The following is a 26,009-nucleotide window of genomic DNA, read 5'->3' on the forward strand; positions in this document are numbered from 1 at the left end:
ACCTTTAGGGTGAAGTACAGGAAACCAGTTGTTCAAACTTTCTTGTAACAGTCCCAGGTAAAACGGGGGTCCTTTTTCTCTCACCTGTAGTAGGTGCGGTCGGTGCAAGGGTAGTGAACCTGCACCACAATGAAAACATGCTGAAAGTGGGAGCGAATGGCTTTGGGGGTAAAAGGCAGGGCTCCTGGCTCTTGGAAGACAATGGTCACAATGTCATTGCCAATGTGCCTCTTCCTCAGCAACTGTTAATGAGGGACACAGATATATAAAAGTGGGGAGGAAAGAGTAGAGATGGTAAAAGCAGAGTTTAGTCAACACCACTCAGTTTTGGTCCCAGTCACTACCTGACTCACTGCACTAGTGGTTTTGGCAGACAAAGTGAAAATCACACACTATACAATGTACACTCTTACTTACAGTAAATATTCAGGTGTTACACTGTAACAGCAGCAAAACACAACAGTTAACTGAGCATCTTTTCAAGTGAGTTAATATACAGGCTTATGTTCCCAAAATGTATTGTGGTGGACATAGCCATCTTTACAGCTCTCCATACCTGCTGTGTGTTGTTGGCAGTGTAGGGCAACATGGTGGAAACATGGAACATAATCTCATAGTCCTGATAGCGTGTGTATAGGGAATGGGTGCCTGTGGAGTCCGCTGCAGAGAAACACAGAACACGAGACACATGTAAGAACTTAATGACAAGAATAAAGAGCAAGGTTAAGTAGTGAACTGACTTTTCATCTCAATGCCTAGGGAAAGTTTGTATGTGTGTGTGTCTGTTTTTTGTGTCAGTGAATTGTGTGCTGTCTCTTGACCTCAGGCTTTCCTCAGCATCTGTTGAAGCCTGAAGTATGCAGGACTATATGTATGCATGTTTTGAGAATTTAAAAAAAATATATTAAAAAACAAATTTAATAACATCTTTTAAAGAAAAAGCAAGCGTCACCATCCTTAAATGTTTATTTTAAAGGTCCCCAAATGAAAGATAAACAAAAACTGTATGCATGGCTCCCCCCCGTGTGTGTGTATATGTTTGGGAACGGGGCACTGACTTTTGGTGTCAAGCTGGGCCCGGTACTTCTCAAAGCCCCTCAGCCGTACACGTTCCCCCAGCAGGTCGAGGAACTCCTCGAAGGCAGGACCTGCGCTTTCATTGTTGTACATGTCCTCCTCTGAGCTCTGGCTGGCCCGGCAGTACATCACACCCACCTTCCTCTGGAAGTTGAGCTGGAGAGAGACAAGAAGCCACTGACTAGATGATGCTTTGGCTCTTGGTGTTCTGGTCAGTGTAGTGCACTCTTAGGGCTCTTGCAAGATTAATGTTGATTCTGTGTTCAGTGGGGGAGAAAAACCACCTATCAATGTCAGGGCTTTTCACTCCCGGTCCACATGGATGCTAGTTTTTGCATTGTTTTGTGGTGTGCTTGATTAACCCTGCAGATTAAATTCTTTTAAATAATTTAAGTAATTTCTAAAATAATTACTGGACTGTCTGCAACACAAAAAAACTCTAGAAGGGATGTTTTTCCCAAAGGTGGTGCAGCGGGCTTGGCCGGGTCCCGCTTTTTGGCATATCTGGGGTTCGAGTCCTGCTTGGGGTGCCTTGCAACGGACTGGCGTCCTGTCCTGGTTGTGTCCCCTCCCCCTCCAGTCTTGTGCCTGTGTTGCCGGGTTAGGCTCCGGTTTGCCGCGACCCTGCTTGGGACAAGCGGTTTTAGACTGTGTGTGTGTGTGTGTGTGTGTGGGTGTGTGTTTCCCCCTTAAAATTAATAACAACATGGTAAGTATTTTAATTAAATGTTTTTACAATGATTATGTATTTAACCATTTTAACTTATTTGTGATTATGTAATTAAGTGATTGATTAATCAAAATGAGGTTCAATAATAATTTATTGGTTTTGCCCAAGTTTTAGATCACCAGTATTATTTTTATCAGACCAGTGCAAATTCAATTTCACACAGTTAAAAAGGTAGTATTTGAGTGGTTAAAGTGTTCCTATAAAAATTGATTCAATCAATAGCTAAAATGATGCCTGATTAAATAAAAGCTCAGCTACTACAAAACTCAAAATGCAAAGTCTCATTGATGGTTTACCTGGTACACCATTCCACCAGTCCACCAGTCCGCCAGTCTAAGAGTCTACCAATCCGCCAATCCACCAGTCCACCAATCAACCAATCCACCAACCCCAAAGTGAACTCACCCCCTGTTCATCCAGCTTCAGCAGGGTGTCCCGGACCTTGGGTGAGGTGGAAGCCAGACGTAGACAGTGCAGGTTCAGGTCTGGGATGATGTGCTCTAGCAGCCTCTTGGGGGAGAGGCCCCGGGGAGTGGCATGGCGGGCTGCTGATGGCACCGACTCCTCCAAGATGGAACCCCTCAGGGTCTTCAACTGGGCCAGGAATCAGACTCATATGAATGGCTTGTCCTGTGGCCTTTTTCCATCCTTCAGGATGGCTGAATATGCTTCTTGCAGAGGGCGATGTATGTTTTAAATCATGACCTTGGACGTTTTTCTTTTGGCTCTCTGCCCTAGTGACTTTGTAAGTTCTGGAGGTATTTTGCACCTGACTGGTATTTGTGTTTTTAGTAAGAGCGCACAGATGTATGGCTGTTTTCTATTTGAATGGGACACAACTTTACAGTTGTGTTTTCTACTGAGGCTGTGTACACGTTTAAGTTTTTTGTAACAACTACATAATTCTGAAATAGTGTCACTTAGCAAGGTTTCTAAGCCTGAGTCTCTTGCTGTGTTTAATTAATCCATGTATGTATAAGAGTGAGTTTTCAAGTGTGACAGGTACCTCTGTTGTACGGAAGATGATCCTATAGTTGTATTGGGCACCACTGGAGCCCTCCTTCTCCTCCCTCCGGAAGCTGATGGCCACAGGACCGAGGCGTTCATCCATACCGAAGAAGTTCTGGTGGTCTTTGGATATAGGTTTTAATAAATATTTCAGCACTGGTAAGGCCAAAAGTTTCAGAAACATCACAGCTCTAGAACATTTAATGCTGCAGTCTGCAAAAGACTGGATTTTTAAAGATGAAAATGTCCACCATGTCTGCGACCTTGTCCCTCAAACATGTATTTAAATCACTGCAAAATATTTAGGAAGCTGATCAGTGAAAGTGTGGTTTGTCTTTTTCGTGCAGAGAGAAAACTCAAATTATAACTGATGGGTACAACAGTAAACTGGAATTGCCAAGTTGTTTGCTACATAAAATAGTGAATTTGGTAGGCACTGCAAAATAGTATGAATTTAGTGCAAACAATGAGTAATGAGTTTTTAAAAGGAATAATTAGTCCATTAATGCTCTTATATGATAAGCATGATCACCAACCCTCGGCTTGGTGATTGACATAGTAGTACGTATTGTTTCATTAGATACTAATCTGAGCTTTCCACCACTTTTGGAGAACAATCGGTGTATTGCAATCATTTCTAAATATAATGATACTGCTTTGCCTTTCAAGTGAGACCAATTGTTGGCAGTTTTTATTTTCACAGTTAATGACAAATTATCTGTTTTAATTAAATGTAATTGATTCCTTGACAAATGATGGAACAAAAGCTTTTCTTCTCAGAGAGAGATGACAGCTGTTGTTTACTTTAAAATGCTTCTTTTTAATGGTGGACAGTGGGGACAGAGTCCTAACACCCTGCAGGCAGCACGAAGGACAGGAAATGACCTTCCTTCTTCCTAAATCGGTAAGAGCTTTGTCCTTTTACCGATTTAGTCACCTACTTCATGTGCTTATTAATCAGAAGATCCATCTGGCCTAATAGCAAATGTAGTATAGTGTATAAGTATAGTGAGTGCTGAATACATCGTAGCATTTTTCTCTCCCATAGTGAATATTAACTACTCCCACATTGAGTTTGACAAAGCTGACAAGCGAAATCTTGCACCGTGAGCAAAGACTCAGAACAGATCTAGAGCACCTGTCCTTGCAAGAGAGTAAAAGACTTTGAGACATGAAAACAGCTGAAATGTACATGCAGCAACCCAAATATCACACCTTTCATGTAGAAGTACTTGCGATAGTAGTGGGCTCCCAGGTCTGCATGCTCAATAAAGTAGTTGCTCTTGCCCTGCTGCTGAACATGGCTCTCCCTGGGTTCCTCCAACACAGACACAGCATCATTGGGAATCCGCAGGCTAAGTCGCATCCCACCGGGACCCCGTGTGCAACCTAAGCCTGGCCTCTGCTCACCACCCATCTCATTTCGGAAGTGAGGGCAGCTGAGCAACAGGTCATTTCCATTGCCATCGCCCTCATCCAGTGGCAACAGTGACTGCTCGGGGTCCTCGGGTCCACCCCCACTGCCTCCGCCTTGTGAGGGTGAAGGAAGTGCAGCAGCTGTAGGGGGTCGGAGCTGAGAGGCTGCTGAAGCCCCTGAAGTGATGTTCTTCTTGCGACCAATGCTGTCGCGGCTGGAAGCCACCTCAACCAGATCAAACAATATGCTCTGCACATCATAGTGGGCAAAGTTGCGGACCCAGGCACCACCCCCCAGGTTGTCACCAGGGCCAGGCTGAGGAAGCTGAGGTGGAACAGGTTTGATTTTCTTGCTCTGCATTTCTGGTTTTGGAGGTTTGGCCGGCTTTGCTGACTCGCCACTATGTGCGCTCAGTCCACGGAAGAAACCGTCAGGGTCAGGGGCTGAATCCTGTAGGCCGAGTAGGAGGAAGGGATCCTTAAAGCGCAAGGCCGAAGGACTGAGCGCACCTGGGTCTTCGCCACTCGCAGCATGTGGCCGTATCTGCCGCTCCAGGGATGAGAGGCTCCCGTACTCCCTGTGTAGTGCTGCCCCAGCATCGCCCAGAGCTCCAGTCTCTCCTGTGCCGGCTTTATCACCACCTGCCCTGGTGGCTTTCCCAGATCCCTTTGTCGAGTCCAGGTCACCCAGTGTCACATCACTGTTGCTCCTTTGCATGATGTGGCTCCGGCCCAAGGCACGCAGGTTCAAGCCTGTGCGGCTGGCCGTCAGGCCCTCCCCCCCTGTTGCCTCCTCGTCCTTCCTTGGGGGCCATTCTGCCACCCGTGTTCGCACCCCGCCCTCACGCTTTGGGTCGAAGCTGACTGATGCCACGGGCGGCCGTGGGCTTTGCCTGCGGAACTTTCGGATGAAGAGGTCATCTGACTGCATTGTTGCTTGTTACTAGTTCCACTCACTTATAACTGTAGCCTCCTTTTACACTGCTTTCTGATTACAATTCCAGTCCTGTGCAGTGTTGTGAAAAGTGAGCGCAGGAAATGGTGATAGACACACAGCTGGACAATTGACTGGCAATCCAACACAACTGCTCATTTGCGTCATCCAAAAAAACTAAAAAAAGACTTCCTTTGCAACTTCACTGCCGAATTACTTTTCTCAGAAGCCACTGCCTAAAATTAGAGGTACTAAAAGAGAACAGCTTGTTTGGAAAAATAAAATCATTGATAAAATTTCACAGGTGGGGGAGGTATATGGTAAAAAAGGGCATCCCTTTAAGTGTAGCATGAGACTTTTATAAGTCGAGCATCATCCAATTCTTATCTGGAGTGTTGATTTGCTACAAGTAAAAAGCCCGTCTTTCTCAGACTTGTAGGTTGTTCCACCACCATAAAAAACTGCAGCCTCAGTAAGATACTCATTGTATGGTGACAACCAAGTTTTAAATTTTAGCTGACAATTTGGCTAAAAATTAAGCTGATTTTGCAGGAAACGCAGAAAACTGGGACAGCAACCTTTACGGAAGCTCTGCTTCCTCTTATATTGGGATGGAGAATCCTTCTGCATTAGGCACTCAGCTTGATCACCATTTACAGCATCTTCGAGGGATTTCCAATGGGCTGCTTTTGGATTGGGTTTTCATCATGCCACCTACAAAAAATATACAAAACTAAATATCACCACAGCATCTTCTATAACATTACATTAGTTGCTTAGTGTAAATTTGCACCCCAAAAACACACACACACACATTTTCAGAACCGCTTGTCCCTTACGGGGTCACGGGGAACCGGAGCCTACCCGGCAACACAGGGCGTAAGGCCGGAGGGGGAAGGGGACACACCCAGGACGGGACTCCAGTCCGCCGCAAGGTACCCCAAGCGGGACTTGAACCCCAGACCCACCGGAGAGCAGGACTGCGGTCCATGCACCCCAAACATTACATTTTTATTGATTCTTGCAACTGAGTAGTTTCAGTCAACTTTCTCAAAGGTTCACTGTAATCCCTGAAATTTAAGTGATAGCAAATTCAGTTCTTATTCAAAATTCACACTATAGTACAGCAGACTGGGAGTGCAGTAGTATATGAACAGGTTAGCCAGTGACATTTACATTTATTCATTTAGCTGACACACACACACACACACACACACACACACACACACAACACACACACAACACACACACAACACACACACACATTTTCATAACCGCTCGTCCCAGACGGGGTCACGGGGAACCGGAGCCTACCCGGCAACACGGGGCGTAAGGCCGGAGTGGGAGGGAACACACCCAGGACGGGACGCCAGTCCGTCGCAAGGCACCCCAAGCGGGACTCGAACCCCAGACCCACCCGAGAGTAGGACCCGGTCCAACCCACTGCGCCACCACGCCCCCCATTTAGCTGACACATTTCTACAAAGCAGCTTCTACTTACTTACCCCATTATACACACACACACACACACACACACACACACACACACAATGTCTACAACCGCTTATTCCGAGCCTAACCCGGCAGCACAGGGCTCAGGGCTGGGGGGGAGGGGACACAACCCGGATGGGACGCCAGTCCGCTGCAAGGCACCCCAAGCAGTACTCGAACCCCAGGCCTGCCACACAGCGGGCCCTGGTCAAACCTGCCGCGCCCCCACACCCCCCCATTATACAGCTAGATAATTTATACTAGACAAATTTAGGGTAAGGACCTTGCTAAAGGGTACTACAGCAGGTAGTGAGATTTCAACCTGTGACTTTTGGATCCAAAGGTAGCTTCTCTAATCACTACACTATCAGCTGTTCTACATTCCAAAGACAGAATAACAATAAAAAGATAACACTGCAACTGTGTCAGTGTCCTGAAGCACGTAACTTCCCTCCTTTCTCCATTCATCTTTCTCCTTCTCTCTCTCTATTTCTCTGCTTCCCTCTCTCACTCCTTCATGCCAGTCACTGAAGTCTCTCCACAGAGTTTTTTTGTGGAACAAAGCATCAGAAGCCAAGCTTCAGAGCAGATATGCCAAAGTGTTACCCTCTGAACTCTGTCCACTCTGTCTGTGCTGGACCACATGCATTCATTCTTACACTTGAATTTTATGCTTTCAGAAGAATCATCATTAACAGGTTTAAATAGCTTTGGGTTTGAACCAAAACTGTACTTCACCTGACATTTTAACGTGAAAAAACTATTTAGTGCTATAATATCTTATATTTCATTACACAAAATCTAACTAATTTTTCCAGCAGCCACATAACACTTCAACTTCTGTACATGTGTGTACAGTTTCCTGTGTATAACTAATACTTTAAAACACAGTATTACACATATTATTATACATGATTACACACACACACACATTTTCAGAACCGCTTGTCCCTTACGGGGTCACGGGGAACCAGAGCCTACCCGGCAACACAGGGCGTAAGGCCGGAGGGGGAAGGGGACACACCCAGGACGGGACGCCAGTCCGCCGCAAGGCACCCCAAGCGGGACTTGAACCCCAGACCCACCGGAGAGCAGGACTGTGGTCCAACCCACTGCGCCACCGCACCCCCCCTATACATGATTAAATATGCACAAATTGTTTCTAAATTTTTAAAGGATACACAAGGGTACTCACACATTTAGCAAAGGCACACACTCACACACATTCACACCTTTAGCACATTCTTGCTCACACATAACCACATGTATCCCTTCATCTCACAAAGTAACACTTACACACATAAGTGCACTGACACTGTTTAACTAAATAAATGTCACTTAGTTCAAACAGATGCAACTGTAGTTGAAATGTTGGTGGATTAAGGTAATTTGCATTGAAATATTTTTCAAAATTAATACATATTTTGTTTCAGCATCCTGCTGGGGCAATTTGACACTTTGTATCCAATATATTTAATTTGTATTTTGCCCATCCCATTCTTAAAACCATAAGTAATATAGTCAAATATGAATGCATTTTGAGTAAATTGATTCACATGATCAAAGACAAAAGTTTAAAAGAATGCAGTAAAAGCTTTTACTTGAAACTTGAAAAGTTTGAATATATTTTTTTTTCCGCTTACCCCATATTATACCTTGGCTTGTATAAAACCAATGACTGAGTATATTGCTGATTATTATTGCTGGACTGTGAAGTATATCAGATGAGATCAAGATTTTATTTTGCACTTTTTTCTATTAAAATAATAAATATATAAAGTTGCAAAAGTAGTAAATATAATTGCAAACATCCACACACAGCAAAGTGGGTGTAGAAACATTTTTCTACACAAAAACACATCTACAAATAAATACATTTTTTGTGAGCTTAGCCAACAGAAAAATATCCCTGAGAGCTGGACGTAGATCCACCAGAGATAAGGCCCTGTCCCCAACCCATCACATAACAGCTTATGCTATTAATCATCCCAGGCATTAATCAATGGGAAGCCTGTACTTTAAAATCCTCCCAAGAACCATATAAATGCAGACAGATGATTCTGAAAAGACAGTCAATAAAAAAAGACAGTTTGCCTACTGTTAACTACTGTTAAAAGGTATTTCATGCTGAACTGTGGTTCCCTGCTAAAGGGGTATCGTGGCTGGAGCTTCAGCTATCGGCTTCACATCAAACAGAAGGCAACTAGCTGTGATTCAGCGGGCTGTAACTACACTAACTTCCCACGGAAATTTAACCAAAGAAACGCTTCATATTACCAGAACTGAATGGTAGGTAGATATGGCTGACATCTGTTGTTCAGATGTTCAGTCCCAGCTGCAGAAATCAAAAAGTTCCTCTATTGTGCATTTAAAGAGGCAGGACATCCCTACACTCTCACCTTAAATCACCAGTCAGACGGTTCTCTGAATTCTCCAGACTGAAGAAACTCTTCAAGACCTGAGAGGAAACAAATACAGGTATAGTGCACTTAGATTACTGTATTACATGAGTTGGATTCTCAGGAGTTGCAATGTTTACATTAACTTTTGTTTGTATATATTATTTCTATACATAATATGTACCCAGTTGGTTTTTCTAGTGAGGAAAATGACAAAATGTTAGGCATGCTGGCATAACCCATATGCAAAAAACAAATAAAATAGGATTGACAGATGGAAAAGACCACTCGTACCTCCTTATATATAATTACACTGAGGTTGTCAATCAAGGTGGGATGAAGCTGGGTTGTCAATTCATGCTGAACTCAAAGGCTATACTAAAATGATTGGTCTCACCGGAGAAAAATGCAAACCCTTTACAGTATCAACACACTACTCATTACACTATATGTGATAGTCTAATGACATGCAATTACTAATATTCAAAGTAAAAGTAACTGTCAGCTGACAACAGCCAGTTAAATTCAAAGAGGACGTTAGCATACAGCGAGAAGATGCCGATAATATGTTGCAAGCATCTAACTCCCCTCCTAGATCTAACAACACAATACAGCTTACTACTGCATATTTTTAAAATGTCATTTGCTGTGATTTTTTTTTTTTGCATATACAGTGTAAAGACATAACTATGTGCAGGCACGAAAAGGTAGTGGTAATGTCAATAATCAAGCTGCAGTCTAAATGCCATATTTACTCATTAGCAGAATATAGGCAGAATCTGTGCAATAAAATGATAAACCCTTTTCTGACACTGGTTTGATTGTTCATAAGTATTTGAAAATTGACTGTACTCCAGAATCATGTGTCTGCATTCAAACCTCTCTTATGTTGATGTAATGCAGTCTTTGTATTTTTTTCTCTGATATGTTCATTGTTTTGAAGAAGAGGGTCTGCTAAATGCATAAATGTAAATGTCAATTTGAAATTAAAGTAATAATGTGGACTCAAGCTCCCCTCAGCAGTTCTGACTTAACATTTTGAAACATCTTCAAATGTTAAGCAGCTTACAGACTGTCCAACTTAATAATAAAAAGGTCAATTTAGGGCAATCATGTTAATGAACTTCCCAGTGTTGATCTTAAAAGTCAGTGTGTGTATAACTTTTCATTATTTCACGATTACAATATACTTTACTGTCTTTTTCTCACCAGTCCATAATTTCCCTGGTCTGTCCTAAAGAATCTGCTTATACCAGGCCTTCTATTCTTTCTGGTAATCATTTTTTCAATTGTTCATTTATTAAATGTTAGCTTCATATAAAATTCAGAGGTCAAGATTGATTAGAAAGTAAAAGAAATATTTTTGGCACAATTATTAGCTCTAAAGTCTCTGTTCAACTTACTTGCCAGAAATCAGGTGTGACCTGGAATAACATCATTGAAACAGATATACTGAGCATACAGAAAAAGCTGTAAATGTGGACAGTTTGTATAAAAGTGGTGGGCAACTATTTAGGCATAATATAAAATATGGAAATTAAAGTTTCAAAGAAATGGCAATTATAAGACTATGGCTATTCTAACAGTAAAACAGAAAATAGGGGAAAGGAGGCCACAGGGCCAACTGGTGAGAAGTGTGTGATGTTTTAGGTTGTTTCCTAATTAACCAGGAAAAACTGGTCAGTTGCTCAGGTTCAGTTATATGAAAAGGACTGCTTAAACATTAATTGAGGTGGATTATTGGGTTCACCCCTGAGTGGTTGAGCCTACAAACAGACACGTATTGTGCAGGTCTACGATCTGTTTGAGGACAGCTGCTGCTGATTGGCTATTTCATTTAACACCACAGAGCTCTAGGAATTTACATAAGTGTGGTCTTCGCCACCCTTTAGTCAATATAAGCCAATGCTGACATACTCTACCTCCACTCAGAAACCCAGATTTCTATCAGTTCTTAATAAGCCTCATGATACTCCTCACCTGCGCATCCTACAGCCAGGCTTTTCCACAGCACTCTGGAAATATTCCTACATCATAGTCGTGCAAAATGACAGACACGCATGTGTTGTGTGCGTGTCACCTGTCTGCAAAATGAAACCCCCTGAAAAACGGTCATTTTAAAACCGCATGAAAAATATGGAAGAATATCAAAACAAATGCTGTGAAGGACAAAACACTGCACTGTATATATCTCCTGTCTCTCCCTCAGCCTTTTTTCTGCTGTCTAGAACGGAAACAGTTGGCAGCGACCATTGGCTGCTAAGTGATTGGTCTTGGCTTGCACTCTCCTTTAGTTGTGCATTTATCTATGTCTTTATTTTATACTGCTGGCTGATGTATAATTGAGTTATTGGGTCTCTGGAGAGATCTTGGCCTTCCCTTTTAATAGATTGGCTAGAAACAAGGTTACTTGTCACAATGGGGCTTGGGCTAGGAAACGAGGCTGCGCCAGTCTAGGGACCATACTGAAGTCACCTTACTGAATAAGAACTTTGTGAGCTCTACACCACAGTTCTCTACCTTGGCTCACTCTGCACCAAACCTACCCTGCATCAACTTGAATCTCTGTGCACCATCTTGCACCATCCTGCACTAACCCGAAACACCCGAAACCACCCTGCCTGAACCATCCCATTCCACAGTGTACCAGCTTGAACTGAACTGAACTAACCTGCTACGAGTTGCTGTAAACAGGGTCCATTCCCTGAAGCATTTCTAAGTAACAGTCTCACACTTTAAGCTTCAGTGCTGTTAACACTTTACTTTCTGAACTGCAGAATTACACCAGATGAGAAGATGACAATAAGAGCAGTTTATTTTGTAAGCCAACTATTCTTCTAGTTCAAGTAGCTCCACTGTGAGTCAAATAAAAGTACAGTAAAGTTTGTATGAAATGCAGACCTGATAAAAGTTCTTAACATTCTGTCTGGCATATTGTTACTTCAGTATTTGATTTACAGTTGATTTCAATCATTTTGCATAATCAAGCAAATACAGTAGCAAAGAAAGAAACAGTATATTTGTCCTGACCTCCAAAATCTGGCAGGTTTTTTGTAAGAAATCCTGGGACGATCAGTCAGACGATAAGCACACCCAGTTGACAGAAAGCAGTTTAATGGATGAGCTGTGAGCGTATTGAGGCCATGCACAGCAGGCAGCACTAATAACTGGGCATGTGCTCACTGCTACAGGCTACCTGTTACATGCACTCGTTCTTTACAGGCTGTTGATGATGCTCCTGCCTTGTTAGGGTCTCTGTGTAATAGACCAATGGGAAGATGTTGTAGGTACTGTTCTACTCAGCATACAGCTGTAACTAAATGCTTCCCTGTACATCTGTCAAAGTGTCCGGCTAAGTCAGATTATATATTTACTATTAATGACCTGTGGAAATGCTGAATGAGGACAAGGGGGGTGGAAAATGCTGCATGGAATTAGGCATGCTAGTTATTTATGAGGTGTCCCCATTTCCTCATTTGTAATGACTAGGTGGCAAGATGGGACACTGCTTACAGTGACACTAGCAGTAGGGAAAGGCAAAAGAGATTGCTATTGCGAAGCTGCGTATGGTAATCGACTACAGCCTCAAGCACTTCAGCCCACATTCTTATAAATCATGGTACTTGGTTTAATCTACCATCAAAGACAACTCCACCAAACCACCACCAGCCTAACTAGCCTAACGCCCCATCCTTTCTTAGAAGGAGGTTACACCTCAAAGTTGAGTTCGTTTTCTTGAATAACACCTGCATCGCAAAATTAGCTATTTTGGTTAATATTATTATGATTGTTTAAATTTTTGGCAAACAAGTGAATAGGCCGTGGGATTGCCAAGGGTGCTTAGTATAATGTCATTCTCAATTGTTTGACTGTTTCTATGGTGATTTACCCACTATGCCTAACATCTGGAGCAGAGAGTTCTACAAAGTTCTCAAACGTTCTCAAACTGCACTTTAATCCTTTTATGCTTTTGTTTGATACTGCTTGTATTACTGCCAAATAGATGGTGAAATGATTTCTATAAATTTATATAAACGACTTATGTTTTACTTCAAAACCCCTGACCAATAGATGTTTCTGAAAATACTATCTTCAGTTAAATGCATATGAATATGAATTCATAAAATGGCTCATTTACAACAAATAAGCAAATGCTGATTCATTTTGTATTTCCTGAAAACTGGTTATAGTATAGTAGTAACTCCTGGGATTTATAATACTCACTGGAACCTATACCCCCAGATGGTATTATTACTGGAAAACTCACTGAATTCAGTTGTTACGAACTAGGTGGTTGTGGTAAAACTGTTCTGCATAAAAAGTATAACCAAGATGACTTAATTTAGTACAAAATGTTACAAAATGTTCTAAATAACCTTTAAAAAGAACCAAGGGAAGTTTTGGGACCTCATCATTTTTGGTGTATGAAGTTGTGCGTGCCTGACCTCACCCATCTAATGTAAATTTAAATAATTTATCATTATCTGCTTGGCAGCAGTGACTAGACAACAAAGTCTGATGCTCAACTCCTGCTGAGAGGAGTTTTTTGGAAGGCCAAAGGGTGAGACTGAGAAAAGCAGCTGGCAGTCATCTGGAAACCAGCACATGTTGAACCTTTGGCTCTTTATTAAATTAACTGCTGCTGTTATCCAGAATGACCTACCCATTTTAGATTATAAGACCACTTCTTTATCCACAATGATTCCATACTGCTCATATTCATTGTCATACTAATGGTCACATGGTTTGATGAAATTAATTATTCTGTTTGGATTGTGTGCAGTAATTCAAATTACCAAGGTATTTTTAAAGCTAACTTGACGGCACATTTACTTAAATACCATACCACTTTCGTTTTGGAACTTCTTAGATAGTGCTACATGATGACCCTTTCTAAATATTGTGGTTTTTTTGGCCCTTCTGCCATATTTATGCCTATTTGTATGTACTGTCAGAATATTGTTTCAGTCTTTATGTTGTTGTGATCCAGTTCTGTTCTGCCCCATTAAGGAAAAAACATACTTAATAAGTCAGTAATAGAAGCACAAATCCTCATTATTCTTTATCTGACTTTGTCTTCACATGGACACACTGGTTGTGCACTTTTTTACTGTTCTACACGTTAGTTATCAACTTAAATGCCCCTCTGGCTTCTTTGTCTATTTTGACAAAACCCAGTTAGATGGTGGGCACTGACTGTGAAAAGCTCAAAAAATTTCCACACTACTGGCTATGAAGCTCCTCACAACTTTCCATTTATTTGGCCTTTCTTCTCTACACAAAAGCACACCTGTTATGAGTGATGTGACTGTTTTTAATCCCTGCATCCCTCAGGCGATGAAAAGCAGCTGCAAGGTGGTTGCCAAATTTCTGCACCTGCCTGCATCTCAGACAAACCTACGTAGTACTTTCTTCTGGTAGAAAAACAAACCATTGTTCACTACGTGGAAAAAAAATCTTGTTCTTTACATGGGATTGCACTTCCTGTGTCTGGTTGTACTTGGATCTTTACTACATATATGTCATTATTTAGAATCTTTCTCCATGGACAGCAGAGCACTTTAATCTTCTGAGCTGCACTCTGCAGTATTAAAGAGCCTTGTTGGTATGCTGCTAGTGTATTACCAGTGTATCAACAAAATTCCTTGTTACAGAAAATCCTGGTAATAGAAAATCTGAATTCAGCAATGATGGTACATAGCACATGGTTGCACCATGGTTAGAAATAGATGCAGAAACAAAGACAACAACAAAAACAAAGGATTAACCCACTTTTTTCTTTGTCTGGTTTTAATTTCCCAGGAAGTGTATTAATTTTGCATTATTTTATCATAGCCACCTGTCTTCATCTGTAACCAATTAATTATTTACTATAAAAGCCTAGTTCTTATCATCAGGTATCATAAACAACCCATCTGATGGTTCTGACAAGTCTCAGACAAAATGAAGCATCTAATTTGATATTAACTGAAGATTTTTTTTGTATTATGAGAGCTGGTACTTGTCAGTTTCGCCACACTAATGTTCTTGAATGTACTGTACTTAGCCACTGGTCCTCTGAATTAGTTACAGGTCGCAGCACACAATACCCGTGATCCTGTCTCTCCATGTCCAACTGTATCACAATAATAAATTGCCTTAAGTTATTACCATATATTTTCTTATATATTTAATTTCGTCCAGTATTTTATAATGACCTGAAATAAAACAACTTACATTTTTAAACACCACAACCACACAAAAAAAAAAAAACTAAAAGATTTTTATATCTATTTCACATTGAGGTGTCTGTCAGCCGGAAGGGCTCCATCCTTCCTACAGAACCAAGCCCCTCCCAGGGGAAGGGTAGTCAGCTTAGTCTGTTTAAGCAACCATTTTAAAGGCTTTTCAACCCAGAAGGGAAGGAAAATCTGTGACACACCCCCCCAAGGGATGGGATTCTGCATGCATCTGTTTTTTTGACTGAGAAGCTTGACTGTGAACGCAGTACCAATGTCCGTCTGTACGTCGCAGCGGTGCTGGGGCTGAAAGGAAAACCAGGCCAAAGGGGCAGTGCTCATTCTTCTGTCCTTTTGTTTGTGACTGAGCCTTCAGCAAGTGGCCTGGAGACCTGGAACAGGCTGGTTGCAGATGGTTTCAGGAACTGGTTTGTGACTGCAAGGTTACAGGTTTAGAGCGCAGCTGGGCCAATCTAATATACCCCTCGAGCAATGTCTGAAAACTAAAGAGCATATCCTGCTTTAAAAATGGGAATAATTTAATGTTACCTATAAGTAACGAAATGTAATCGTACATGTAATGCTACCTGTTCTCTGGCTCCTCGGCTTACAAACACACTTTTGACCAGGAGCCTTAGAACTCGATTTGCTTGTAAATCCAACCATTATGTCACAATGAAAGTTTAATAATGTTGACATAAATTCATTACATTACATTTACTTATTTATTCCAATATAATAAACCTTTTGTCTTATGTAGCATTTAGTATTATAGCAGTATTATTCAGTAACAGTTTTAATAGTATTTTTGCTGTTAAGAACCTAATTCTAAAAGATAGGGAGAGAGGAAGTGTGCAATGCGAATGGTGCCACTGTTTTTTTTTTATATTACCCTTACTAATTTGAAATAACATTGAGCCTAATTTGAATTGAATTAAGCCCAATGTAAATTTATTGAAAATAAATTTTATATAATCTCCACAACCTCTTACCTGATGCTGACCAATTACTAACATAAACATGTGCAACTTTCAACAGCATCTGGCCACTTTGTTTGCATTTTTATCTATAAAATGAGTAATATTACTATTAGAGAATATTAAAGATATGTCCCAGTTTATAATTTATTTTTATTTAAAAATAAAAAATATGCTGTAAGAGTTTTAGCATTTGTGCACAGGGAAAATATAAGGAAAAAAGCCTACGGTGCAGGGTGAGCTGATACACAGGCCTATGTTTGGTTCTGTTACTGTGTGTGTGAGATTCAAAAATGCTTTATGAATTGGTTCAGATGAAAGAATTAAATAATTTAAATTTAAATTAAACTTTCATAATTTTTAAAAATTTTCCAGGAACAAACCATAATATGTGAACACGAAGGGCAAAGCGTACTGAATTTTGCACTGAGCCAGAAGCTTCCAGACACCTAATTATATTTACATATGCATTTCATTGTGGGCATAGTCTTCATCTTCCCAAGGTAAGCCACAGAAAGTAATTTATAGTCACCGCATTCTGTTTGCAGTGCTATCAGAGAAGCGACATGAAATCGTATGGCTACTCCCAATGACATGATAAATCATCCCCAATTACATTATTGAACAGAGAGGACCAGTGCTGTCATTTATCATTTACCATCTTTCTAGAGAGGGGTATATTGATTGGGGTGAGTTTAAATCAAAAAGAGCTCGGAAAATGCCAGAATCACATTTTCTTTTACTAACTTAACAGTTCAGTACAAACCACTCTTCCAAGGCCAGTCCAGCGCAGTAATCAGAAACTACCAAGAGTCATTAATGCTAGGAAAATAAACATGTGTAAGGGGAATGTTGTAGTTAGATAAATAAAAGCTGTTGCTCAAAAACCTGATAAGTATCAGCTGTAGCACAATACATTATGCAGTGCTGAACTCTCTGGTGAAAAGAGACAACAATGGCATTTCTCATCTCTAATCCACTTGGCGGTTCATTTAGTCTCCAAGCTGCCGGCCATCAACAGTTTGTTATACTCCATGCACACTACTGCTCCTGCTCATCGGGTCTTCACACCACTGACCATCCAGACAGTTCATCTTCCATTCACACTGCTTTATATATCTCATTCGCGTTACTGTATACTTCCTGACCACGCTGGTGGATGTATCTGACCACATCACTGCACATCTCCCATCTGCACTGTCAGCTACATCTGGTCTATTCTGTCATGTTGTATTCACTCTGCAGTTCGTCTCCTATCCATAATAGCAGTTATCCCATCTATCACACGGCTGTAAATTTCCCATCTTCACTGCTGGGCATATCCCATCCACAACACTGCACTGCTGACTGTACTTCAGATGTGTTGCTATTTCTATCACATCTGCATTGCTCGCCAATATAACATCTACATTGTTACTGATTTGTAGCCAACACACTACCACATATTTCTCATCCACACTGTTACACAAATCTGATCCACATTACTGGTTATCTCCTATTCGTGCTGCTGGACATATCCTGTCCAGGATTCTGCTCGATCGCTATCTGCATTGCTGGCTATATCACATCCACACTGCATCTCAATTTCCTATCCACACCACTAGTCACACCCAGTTTACAACGCTGGCCACATGGCTTCCATGTTGCTGCACAATGATTCTTCGGGATTGTCGACATTCCCATTTACCATACAAGATACCTTACACAAAACTAACAATCAGACTGGCACTGTGGTATTTTTGATCACTGTTGTGTTCACAGTTTTGCTGTTTTGGATTTAGCAAATGAGTTAGTTATCAGAGTACAGACCATTTACTAGTTCTAGGTTGTTTTATTTAAAGATATTTCTTTGTTTCAGTAATCCTTACCAGGTGTAAGTTAGTCATAAATTCCCATAATGTTGCAATATTACATTTATTCATTTAGCTGATGCTTTTCTCTAAAGCGACTTACAGTTATTTACCCATTTAGACAAATGGGTAATTTTACTGGAGCAATTTAGGGCAAGTACCTTGTTAAAGGGTACTACAGCCAGAAGTGGTGATCAACCCAGCAACCTTTCCATCCAACGCGAGGAGCTCTAACCACTACGCTACCAACTGTCCCCGTATTTCTTTGTGATTTTTATTATTTATAATATAATTATATAATATTATATAATTTCTTTATTATACTACCAGTTGCCCCATCACATTTTTTGTGTTTTTACTGCACTTTTTCAGATTGCAAATCACAGATATACTGTATAGTGGCATTGTTCTTCATATCCGGTATTTTTGTTTTGTCATAAACATTTGCAAAGGCAGTGTTTCTATTAAGCTTAACAGTTTATTAAGAGGAGACAATCATTTTCACTGAATAGCCTTTTCATAGCTTTGCCTTCTATTCAGCTGTGTGCATGGTTTTTCTTGGGTTAATAGCTGGTTGTAAATCCAAACTTTCTCTCTGAACTAGGTAAGAAACTCACCTATTTCATGCGTTTTAAGTCTGCAGAAATACAAACTTGTCAGGTAGTAAATAATCCTGGAAGTTGTATTTGTTATCAGTCTGCTATAGGACTACTGGAAAACATCAATAAAAAGACAAAATTCTACATGAACAGTCACAGAGTCAGGGTTTACTAGTACTGCTCACCCCCCACCCCCCCCTTTGGCATATGGGCTCCAGTGTGATTGTATTACAATGGGGTAACTGCAGAACATACAGTTACTCCATACACCATACAGTGGCTCAAAACAATTCTCAGTTATGCTCAGTGCACTGGTGCATGTATTTTTTTCATGAATGTAGCAGAACCAGTCAGAGCACAAGTATGCTGAGATGATGTCATCATTGCTATAGTTATAAGGCTGATTTTTTTCCAGAAAAGGGTACTGAATACTAATACAATATACAGTACTCACTATATATTATAGTTGTGGTGTGGAACTAGTATGGTGCATATTACATTTTTTTATGAACCACAAGCAATGTCAACACATTAAAAATACAGTTTTAACACATGGGAGAAAGTAAGTCTAAATTCTTTTCAATAAATGACATAAGATGTACCAATAAAATTAAATGCTTTCAGTTGGGCTGACTGGATGAGTATTTTATTTAATAATAAATAAAACTGATAAAACAGGTATACTCACTATGTTATCAACTGCCTCAAATGAACAGTTATTTCACTTCATTGCCATTTAGCTGAGAACTTCATCCAAAGCAATTTCCAAATGTTTACAGATTTATACAGCAGGGCATTGCAGGAATGGCAACTGGGAGGAGCTGATCTTTTGCCAGTTGGTCAGTTAAATTTTGACTGAGTGGACTGAAAGCTGCACCTGCAAACCTGAGCAATGGACTTGCTGGTTTTGTACTAGAATTATGCATGCGCGAATGTTCATGTGTTAACAGTATACCAGATTTTCATATTTTTAGAATGTGCTTCCCAGCTGGTGGCTAAATTAATAGTGGAGATCTCAGCCATGTGCAACATGTCCTGTTTATCTCTTTGAAACTCTGAATCTGTATTAAACAGTTTGTTTAAAACTTTGCAATGTTTCTGCAATGCAAAGATCTGCCAAGAACAGGCTAAAAAGCTCTCGTACCCAGAAGTACTTAGAAGCATTTTATTTCTACAACTAGATGTTTAGAAAATCTCCAGCAGCAGTTATAAGCACCCCTTAACACTCCAGACTAATAATAATTTCTGTGTATTTATAGAAATAAAATGATTTATGGTTTAGAGCTGTAACAATGTTTAGTTCTTTTCAGACCTTTGATTATACATGTAAGGAATATGCACAATGTTACCAGTGTTAGTACAGTTCATTATCCTTAATCTACTCTTTTCAAAAATACAGACCTGCTTAATTTTTATAACATTAAATTCTCAGTGTGGAGAAGACTTGTTCATTTGTTAAACACAATTAAACATCAATTTTTTTCCCCTCAAAATTCACTTCCTCTGCCAGCGAACCAACTATGCTGTCAATCAAGGCAGTGAGAAATTCCATGATTCCTCTGATCTCTGGTCTCACAGTAAAGGAAATCTGTGACTGATAACTGACTGTAGCCACTGAAATCCACATGATACATCAGCTGACAATGAGGAGGTGTCACTAACAATTTGCAGTAAAATTATTTTTAAGGAGATAAGGTTGACAAAATGTGAGAAAATCTGAATAACAGGATATCACAAAGGAATGACTAAAGGTATATTTTTTTAAGAGAAGAACTTAAGTAAAAAGCACTGATGCCAAAAACTATTGTGAAAAGTACAATTTCTCCAGAAAATAACAGTGTAAAAGTAACTACCGTGCCTGCTGTAATCTCTCTCTGGATTAGTAAAATATGTTGCAGTGATGTTTGCAACTTATCAACATAAGAGCTGGGTGGTGAAAACTGGTTGGAGTCTTAAATATGGTTGACAGCAACACAGACAAATGAACAAAATCTTTAAGTTCTGAACGCAGTGAATTGTAAACAATATGACTACCTGTCACCACAATTTACGGTATCAAGGGGACACTGGGGGAATGGCAGACACCTCTCACTAGAGTAGTAATCGTGGCAGTGAGGCAGGAAGGCTGACGCATGCAAAGCTCTCGACTCCTCTCACCTAACAGCTGGTTCGTCTGAAGCATCGACTGCGGCAAACTCGGAGCACACCTACAAGTGACTTCAGCCTTTATTCCGAGGAGGAGGAAGAGAATGATGACATGCTCGTGTTTCATCTGGGCGTTCTCGCCAGCTCACATTAGTGCTCTAATGCTGCTGCCACCACTAGGCATGCAGCTTCTGAAAAACTTCTCTTTGAGCAGTACGAGTACACTGACAGCTACTTTCTGCATGGTATTTTTAGCCATTTTGATCTCCCATCACTTACGAGTTAGAAAGTGGCACTGCGGTCGCAATTTTTTCCAAGTTTAGACAGCTTTCCTCTGCTGTTGATTATACCTCTAGTGCTGATGGCTTTATTTAGGATTCATATATACACATTTTCAAGATCAGCAGGACTTGGATTACCTAAAGCAGGTTTAATATGCATAAATGTAAGATTTCATCCAGAGAAGAACCATGAGACCTTGCCAAAATGAGATTCCCCTTTGTCTTAAAATTTCATGCATCTGTTACCAGCAATTGCTGGACAGATACAGGGCTGCAGTGCTCCGAAGTCTATCCTGGAAGTATAGGGAGCAATCCTGGATACACCCTTAGTGGGTGCCAATCCAGTTTACCTCAAACACATCTTTTAAGTGTGAGAGGAAACTGGAGCACCTAAAGGAAACTTATGCCAACACGTGCAAACCGCTCAGGAGCTGCGAGGCATCTGTAGCACATGTTCTAATACTGTGTCACAAAATTTAGTTTTACCTCTAATTATACTGTTCTTACTATGAAAATTACAATGGGTTATAGCTAGTTCACATGTTCAATTTTAACGCTGCAGCAAAGGAATTAGCAGATTTTTCCTCATCCAAAGTAAAATTTACTATGAACTAGACAACGTGTTACACCGTTGTACCATATACTGCTAAACTGCTTATGAAATTTGCGACAAGCAGTGCAAATAATACCACTTAAACACTTCTAATGTAAATGTGGTTAGTTCAAGTCTCAGGTGGAGGTCTTTTTGCAACTGAAAAATGCTTGACCTGAATTGCTCCAGAATAATACCTTGTTATATAAATTGGTAAAACTGTATGTTGCATTATTTGAAAGTGCACTTACGCATTGCAATCTAACATTGTACTTAGTCTTGCATAAAAGCGTCCCAAGAACTAATGAATAAATGAACATCATAGAGGATACTGGATAATCTGAAGGTTGGCTAACATGAAAATTAGGGCTCATGGAAGAGATCATTTTTGCAGGGGAAGCATTCTTTTGAAATATACAGTAATCCACATACTGCAAATCTGGAATTCTACCTAAAAAATAAAATTGCTGAATTGGGCTGCTTTGGGTTTGACTAAAGTTTCATAATTTGTTTCCCTTATATATGGGAACAGAATTCCCAGTGAAATGCACTCTTCTGAATGACGTGAAGAAAAACTTATCCATCCAGTATGAGCTATCCAATATAAGCTTGTCATGGTTGAAATGAGAAAATGAGTAAAAATAAAAAAGTATTGGCTATACTGCTAAAGTGAAATGTGATGGCTAAATTCTTTGATGGGTTTTGACAACATCTGCATTAAGTTTCAAGTGAGCCCAAACTGAATTTTTCACATCTGAAAAATGAGTTAAAATGGATTCTCCGGCTACGGTTTTTTTCAGATAAGGTGCACCTTATGTCATTACAAACCTCTGGAAATGAGGATTGCAGGGCTCGAAAAAATGGGAACCGCAGGATGAGGAACAAGGGGCAAAGAGAGATTAATAAAGGTTTCAGCATGGAGGGTTATTCACAGCTCTGTTTTCTGCAACTCATCTCTGGTCCAACAGCAATGAAAGAAACCTGGGAAATGAAAATGGTGGGCTCAATCTAGACTAGTTCATTTTTGTGCTTGTGTCCTGCGTTTAAATCAATGTGCACACGTACCTGAAAAGAAAAAATGTTTTGTGTACAGAATGGGAGTTTGGTAATGATTGTTACATGGGCCCTACAGCTGAGTGTGAACAACAGAACACCATTTTACCAGGCAGGCCCTAAACTTAACCTCACTTGCTTCTGTCAAAAAAGCAAAACATGTGTATTGTTTAATAAAAGATGTGAAATATCTAAGTGTGTGCATTGCTGCCTTCGAAATTGACTTCCGCCATGTAAGTAAATGCAGAGAATAAATATAAGGATTTTCCATTTGGTTTGTGCAGTACAGTATAATATAATGGTATTCAGTAATAGAGGTTGTTATTGATTCTTTAGAAAAACAGTTTTCAGAAATACAGCAAGGCTCACCAAAGTAAGAATGGGGATATTTGAATGGAATGGATTTAGCTCAAAATTACCGTTGACTGACTGCATTACGCGGGTGCCTTCCATTCACAGAACATGATGCTTATCTTATTTGATGGCAGGTATAGAAGGATCTTCTGATCACATGTTGGTCAAATTTAAAAAGGGACCCTCTGGCCTACTTCAGTCAAAGCCATGTTTCCAACTCAACCACAGTGAACAAGAAACACACAGAGACAAACGGTGACCCAGGAATGTAAGGTATTTCAATAATAACTGGGGCCATGGTGCTCACCCACCAGGGCAGGTGACTCAGAGCTGGGTTTTTCAAAGCCACTTTCACCAACAAGGCAGTGCTACATCTTTCAAGTTTCTGACTGTACCACAGTCTTTAAAGATTTTACATACAGAATGTCCCATTAATAGACATCTGAAATGAGTAATAACCTGATAAAATGACGTATAAATGATTTAAAAAAAACATTAAGAGCATGCGTAAATTATTACAAATATGAAAGTCAAGGCTTGTGACTGTAAAGAATATTTCTGCCTTGAAAATAAATATTTCAATAAATTACACAATGCTAGCAATTTTGTGTCACAATGAGAAGCAGATTGAAAATCACAGCTGAATTTTTACTGCAGTTGAAACAGTACAGCACTTTTACTGCAGGCAATTTGCAAAAAGTCACCACGCAAAATAAAAATTGATTGAAAATTCACCTGACAGGCATATTGGTCTGAACTGTGAATTAATTCTGCACAAAAAAGTCATTATTTGCAATAAAATAATTTACAACTCCACCTGACACAGGAAAACTTGCGCCATTATTTCACATGAACCTTGCCACATATGCAGCAATGATGACAACAGAACCCCAACTGTTCTTCATTCCACCAAAATAACTTGTTGTCAAGGTCCCTTCTGTTCTGTAACCCATACCGAAATCAAACACCTGAAATCAAAATGAATCTCTTTCTGCACTGATTCTCCAACTGTCAAAGCAATGTTTGAGGTTCGTGTTGCACATTTTGCAAGTCGCTGACACCGCATACACTGCTTGAGAGTAGTGCACATGAGGACCCCGAACAAAGCATCACCTGAGCACGTGTGCAAGGCTCTGTCCTGTTTCCAACTCTCTGGCCAGCCAATCAGCTGCTTCGAGCAGACTGAAGGACCCAGATTTTTTCTTCTTTCCATGATGCATGTCTGCGCAAATGAGCAAAGCACCTCTGCAATTTCATGCGTACCACTACACACAAACACAAGTGTGTGTATGTCTGCATACATACCTTCATTCTTTCATACACAGCCCTTTATCTATCCACAAGCAAAGCTATTGCACATTCCAAGTCCTCGGATTGACCTATGGCGGGATAAAACAAAATGACCCGAACGTAAGTGCTGATCTTTGCTGTCACATCTGGACACAAACACTGTTGTGCATAGAGCCAGGGACAAAAGAGTAGTGTGCTTGCATATGTCACACAGCCCATTCAAACATCCATGTGTACTTACAGCAGCGATGAATACGAAACATGATCTGAAAGAGAATTTAGTGTCCCCCATTCCTGCATCTTCTCCTTCAGCTGCTACCCTTTATGAATAACCCCCCCAAACGTTTGCTCACACTCCCTCCTATCCGCAGCCACCTTGAAAACAACACCACCATCCCACGGCCTCCACTCCATCCCTTTTTGTCTCTACATATCCCTCACATCAGTACAGCAAGACCAGTCCCCCTAGCTCAATTCGAAAGCGCACAATAACCACCGGGCTTTTTCCTATGAGAAAAAAACCCCCATTCGCTTTACCTCCTGCGTCTGTGAATGAATGCATCCTTCTCTCTCTCTAACGTTCTCTCTCTCTTGTCCCACCCCCCCAGCCCCCACCTCCCTCTAGCCCCCCTCTCCAAGTCCTGCAGCACAGAAAACCCGACAGCAAGGGCTGCAGTGGCTTCATGTCAATGTCATAACACCATTTCTGTGCGATGAGCGAATGAGGGGAAACACAAAAGCAAGGTGCAAAGAGAAAAACCTACCATAGACCTCATTCTCCTTTCTGTGGCAAAGCGCTGAGCTGATGACAGCAGTTACAGAGATGACATTTCTCTCAATGAACTCGCATAATCTCCTGCACCGTGTATCTGTCCTTGTTTTTAAATGGTGCAACGTGCAGACAGTGTGCTGTGCACGTTCGTGTGTGTGTAAGGATCTCGGCAGGGCACACGGGGCGATCAAGCCTCTGTCACCGATGGGAGTGGGACTCCAGTTCGTGTGATCCATTTGAATGTGGGTCAAGTCAAAGACGAACCTCACCTCCGCGTCTCCTCCTTGTCCTGCTTATCGTGTGTCATCTCAGTCCATCCTCTCTAAAGCCTCCCTGCCCCCTTCTCCTGACGACGGCATTTTCTCCATCAATCCCGTCGTGTTGTGTGGTCGTTTTTTTTCCTCCTCTTCCCCCCCACACCTCCTTGATTATTTCCGTCTTCTTTGCCCCTCTGGCTTAGTGTGCAGGGTAGCTTATTCCCCCCATCAATTTGCTCAGTCAAAAGAGACGGGCTGACTTGCTCCTTCCTCTCTCTCTCTCTCTCTCCCTCTCTCTCTCCCTCCCTCCCTCTCCGTCCCTCTTGGCCTCTCTCTCTCTCTCTCTCTCTCTCTCTCTCTCTCTCTCTCTCTCTCTCTCTCTCTCTCTCTCTCTGTCTCGCTGATTCAATTCCATGCACATCACAGCTTAAAGCCACCCCCCCTCCTCACACCACATCCCTGATCCCCCCCGCCCAGTCAGAGGGCAGCAGAGACAGCCACAGACAGGATGTTCTCTCTCTCTTGCTCTCTCTCTCTCTCTCTGAAGCTAATCTGTTTTTTAGACT

At 41.0% G+C, this 26,009-nt stretch overlaps 1 protein-coding gene across 4 annotated transcripts in view; it reads right to left on the reverse strand.

Annotated features, from left to right (window-relative positions):
• Positions 1–26,009, reverse strand: part of sipa1 (signal-induced proliferation-associated 1) — a 40,168-nt gene that overhangs the window by 11,653 nt on the left and 2,506 nt on the right. For 3 of the 4 annotated variants that reach the window (XM_018752137.2, XM_018752139.2, XM_018752141.2), the window contains exons 3-9: positions 9,056–9,114; positions 4,031–5,879; positions 2,814–2,938; positions 2,213–2,401; positions 1,059–1,233; positions 557–660; positions 85–242 (exon numbers count right to left, since the gene is read on the reverse strand). In XM_018752137.2, coding sequence (XP_018607653.1) covers positions 85–242; positions 557–660; positions 1,059–1,233; positions 2,213–2,401; positions 2,814–2,938; positions 4,031–5,162 — 1,883 coding nt within the window. In that variant the 5' untranslated portion in view covers positions 5,163–5,879; positions 9,056–9,114. Of the gene's footprint in view, positions 1–84; positions 243–556; positions 661–1,058; positions 1,234–2,212; positions 2,402–2,813; positions 2,939–4,030; positions 5,880–9,055; positions 9,115–25,455; positions 25,721–26,009 lie in introns of those variants that run through there. The other variant, XM_018752138.2, reaches the window with a different exon arrangement.

This window comes from Scleropages formosus, chromosome 4 (genome assembly GCF_900964775.1).
Source record: "Scleropages formosus chromosome 4, fSclFor1.1, whole genome shotgun sequence".
NCBI lineage: Eukaryota > Metazoa > Chordata > Actinopteri > Osteoglossiformes > Osteoglossidae > Scleropages > Scleropages formosus.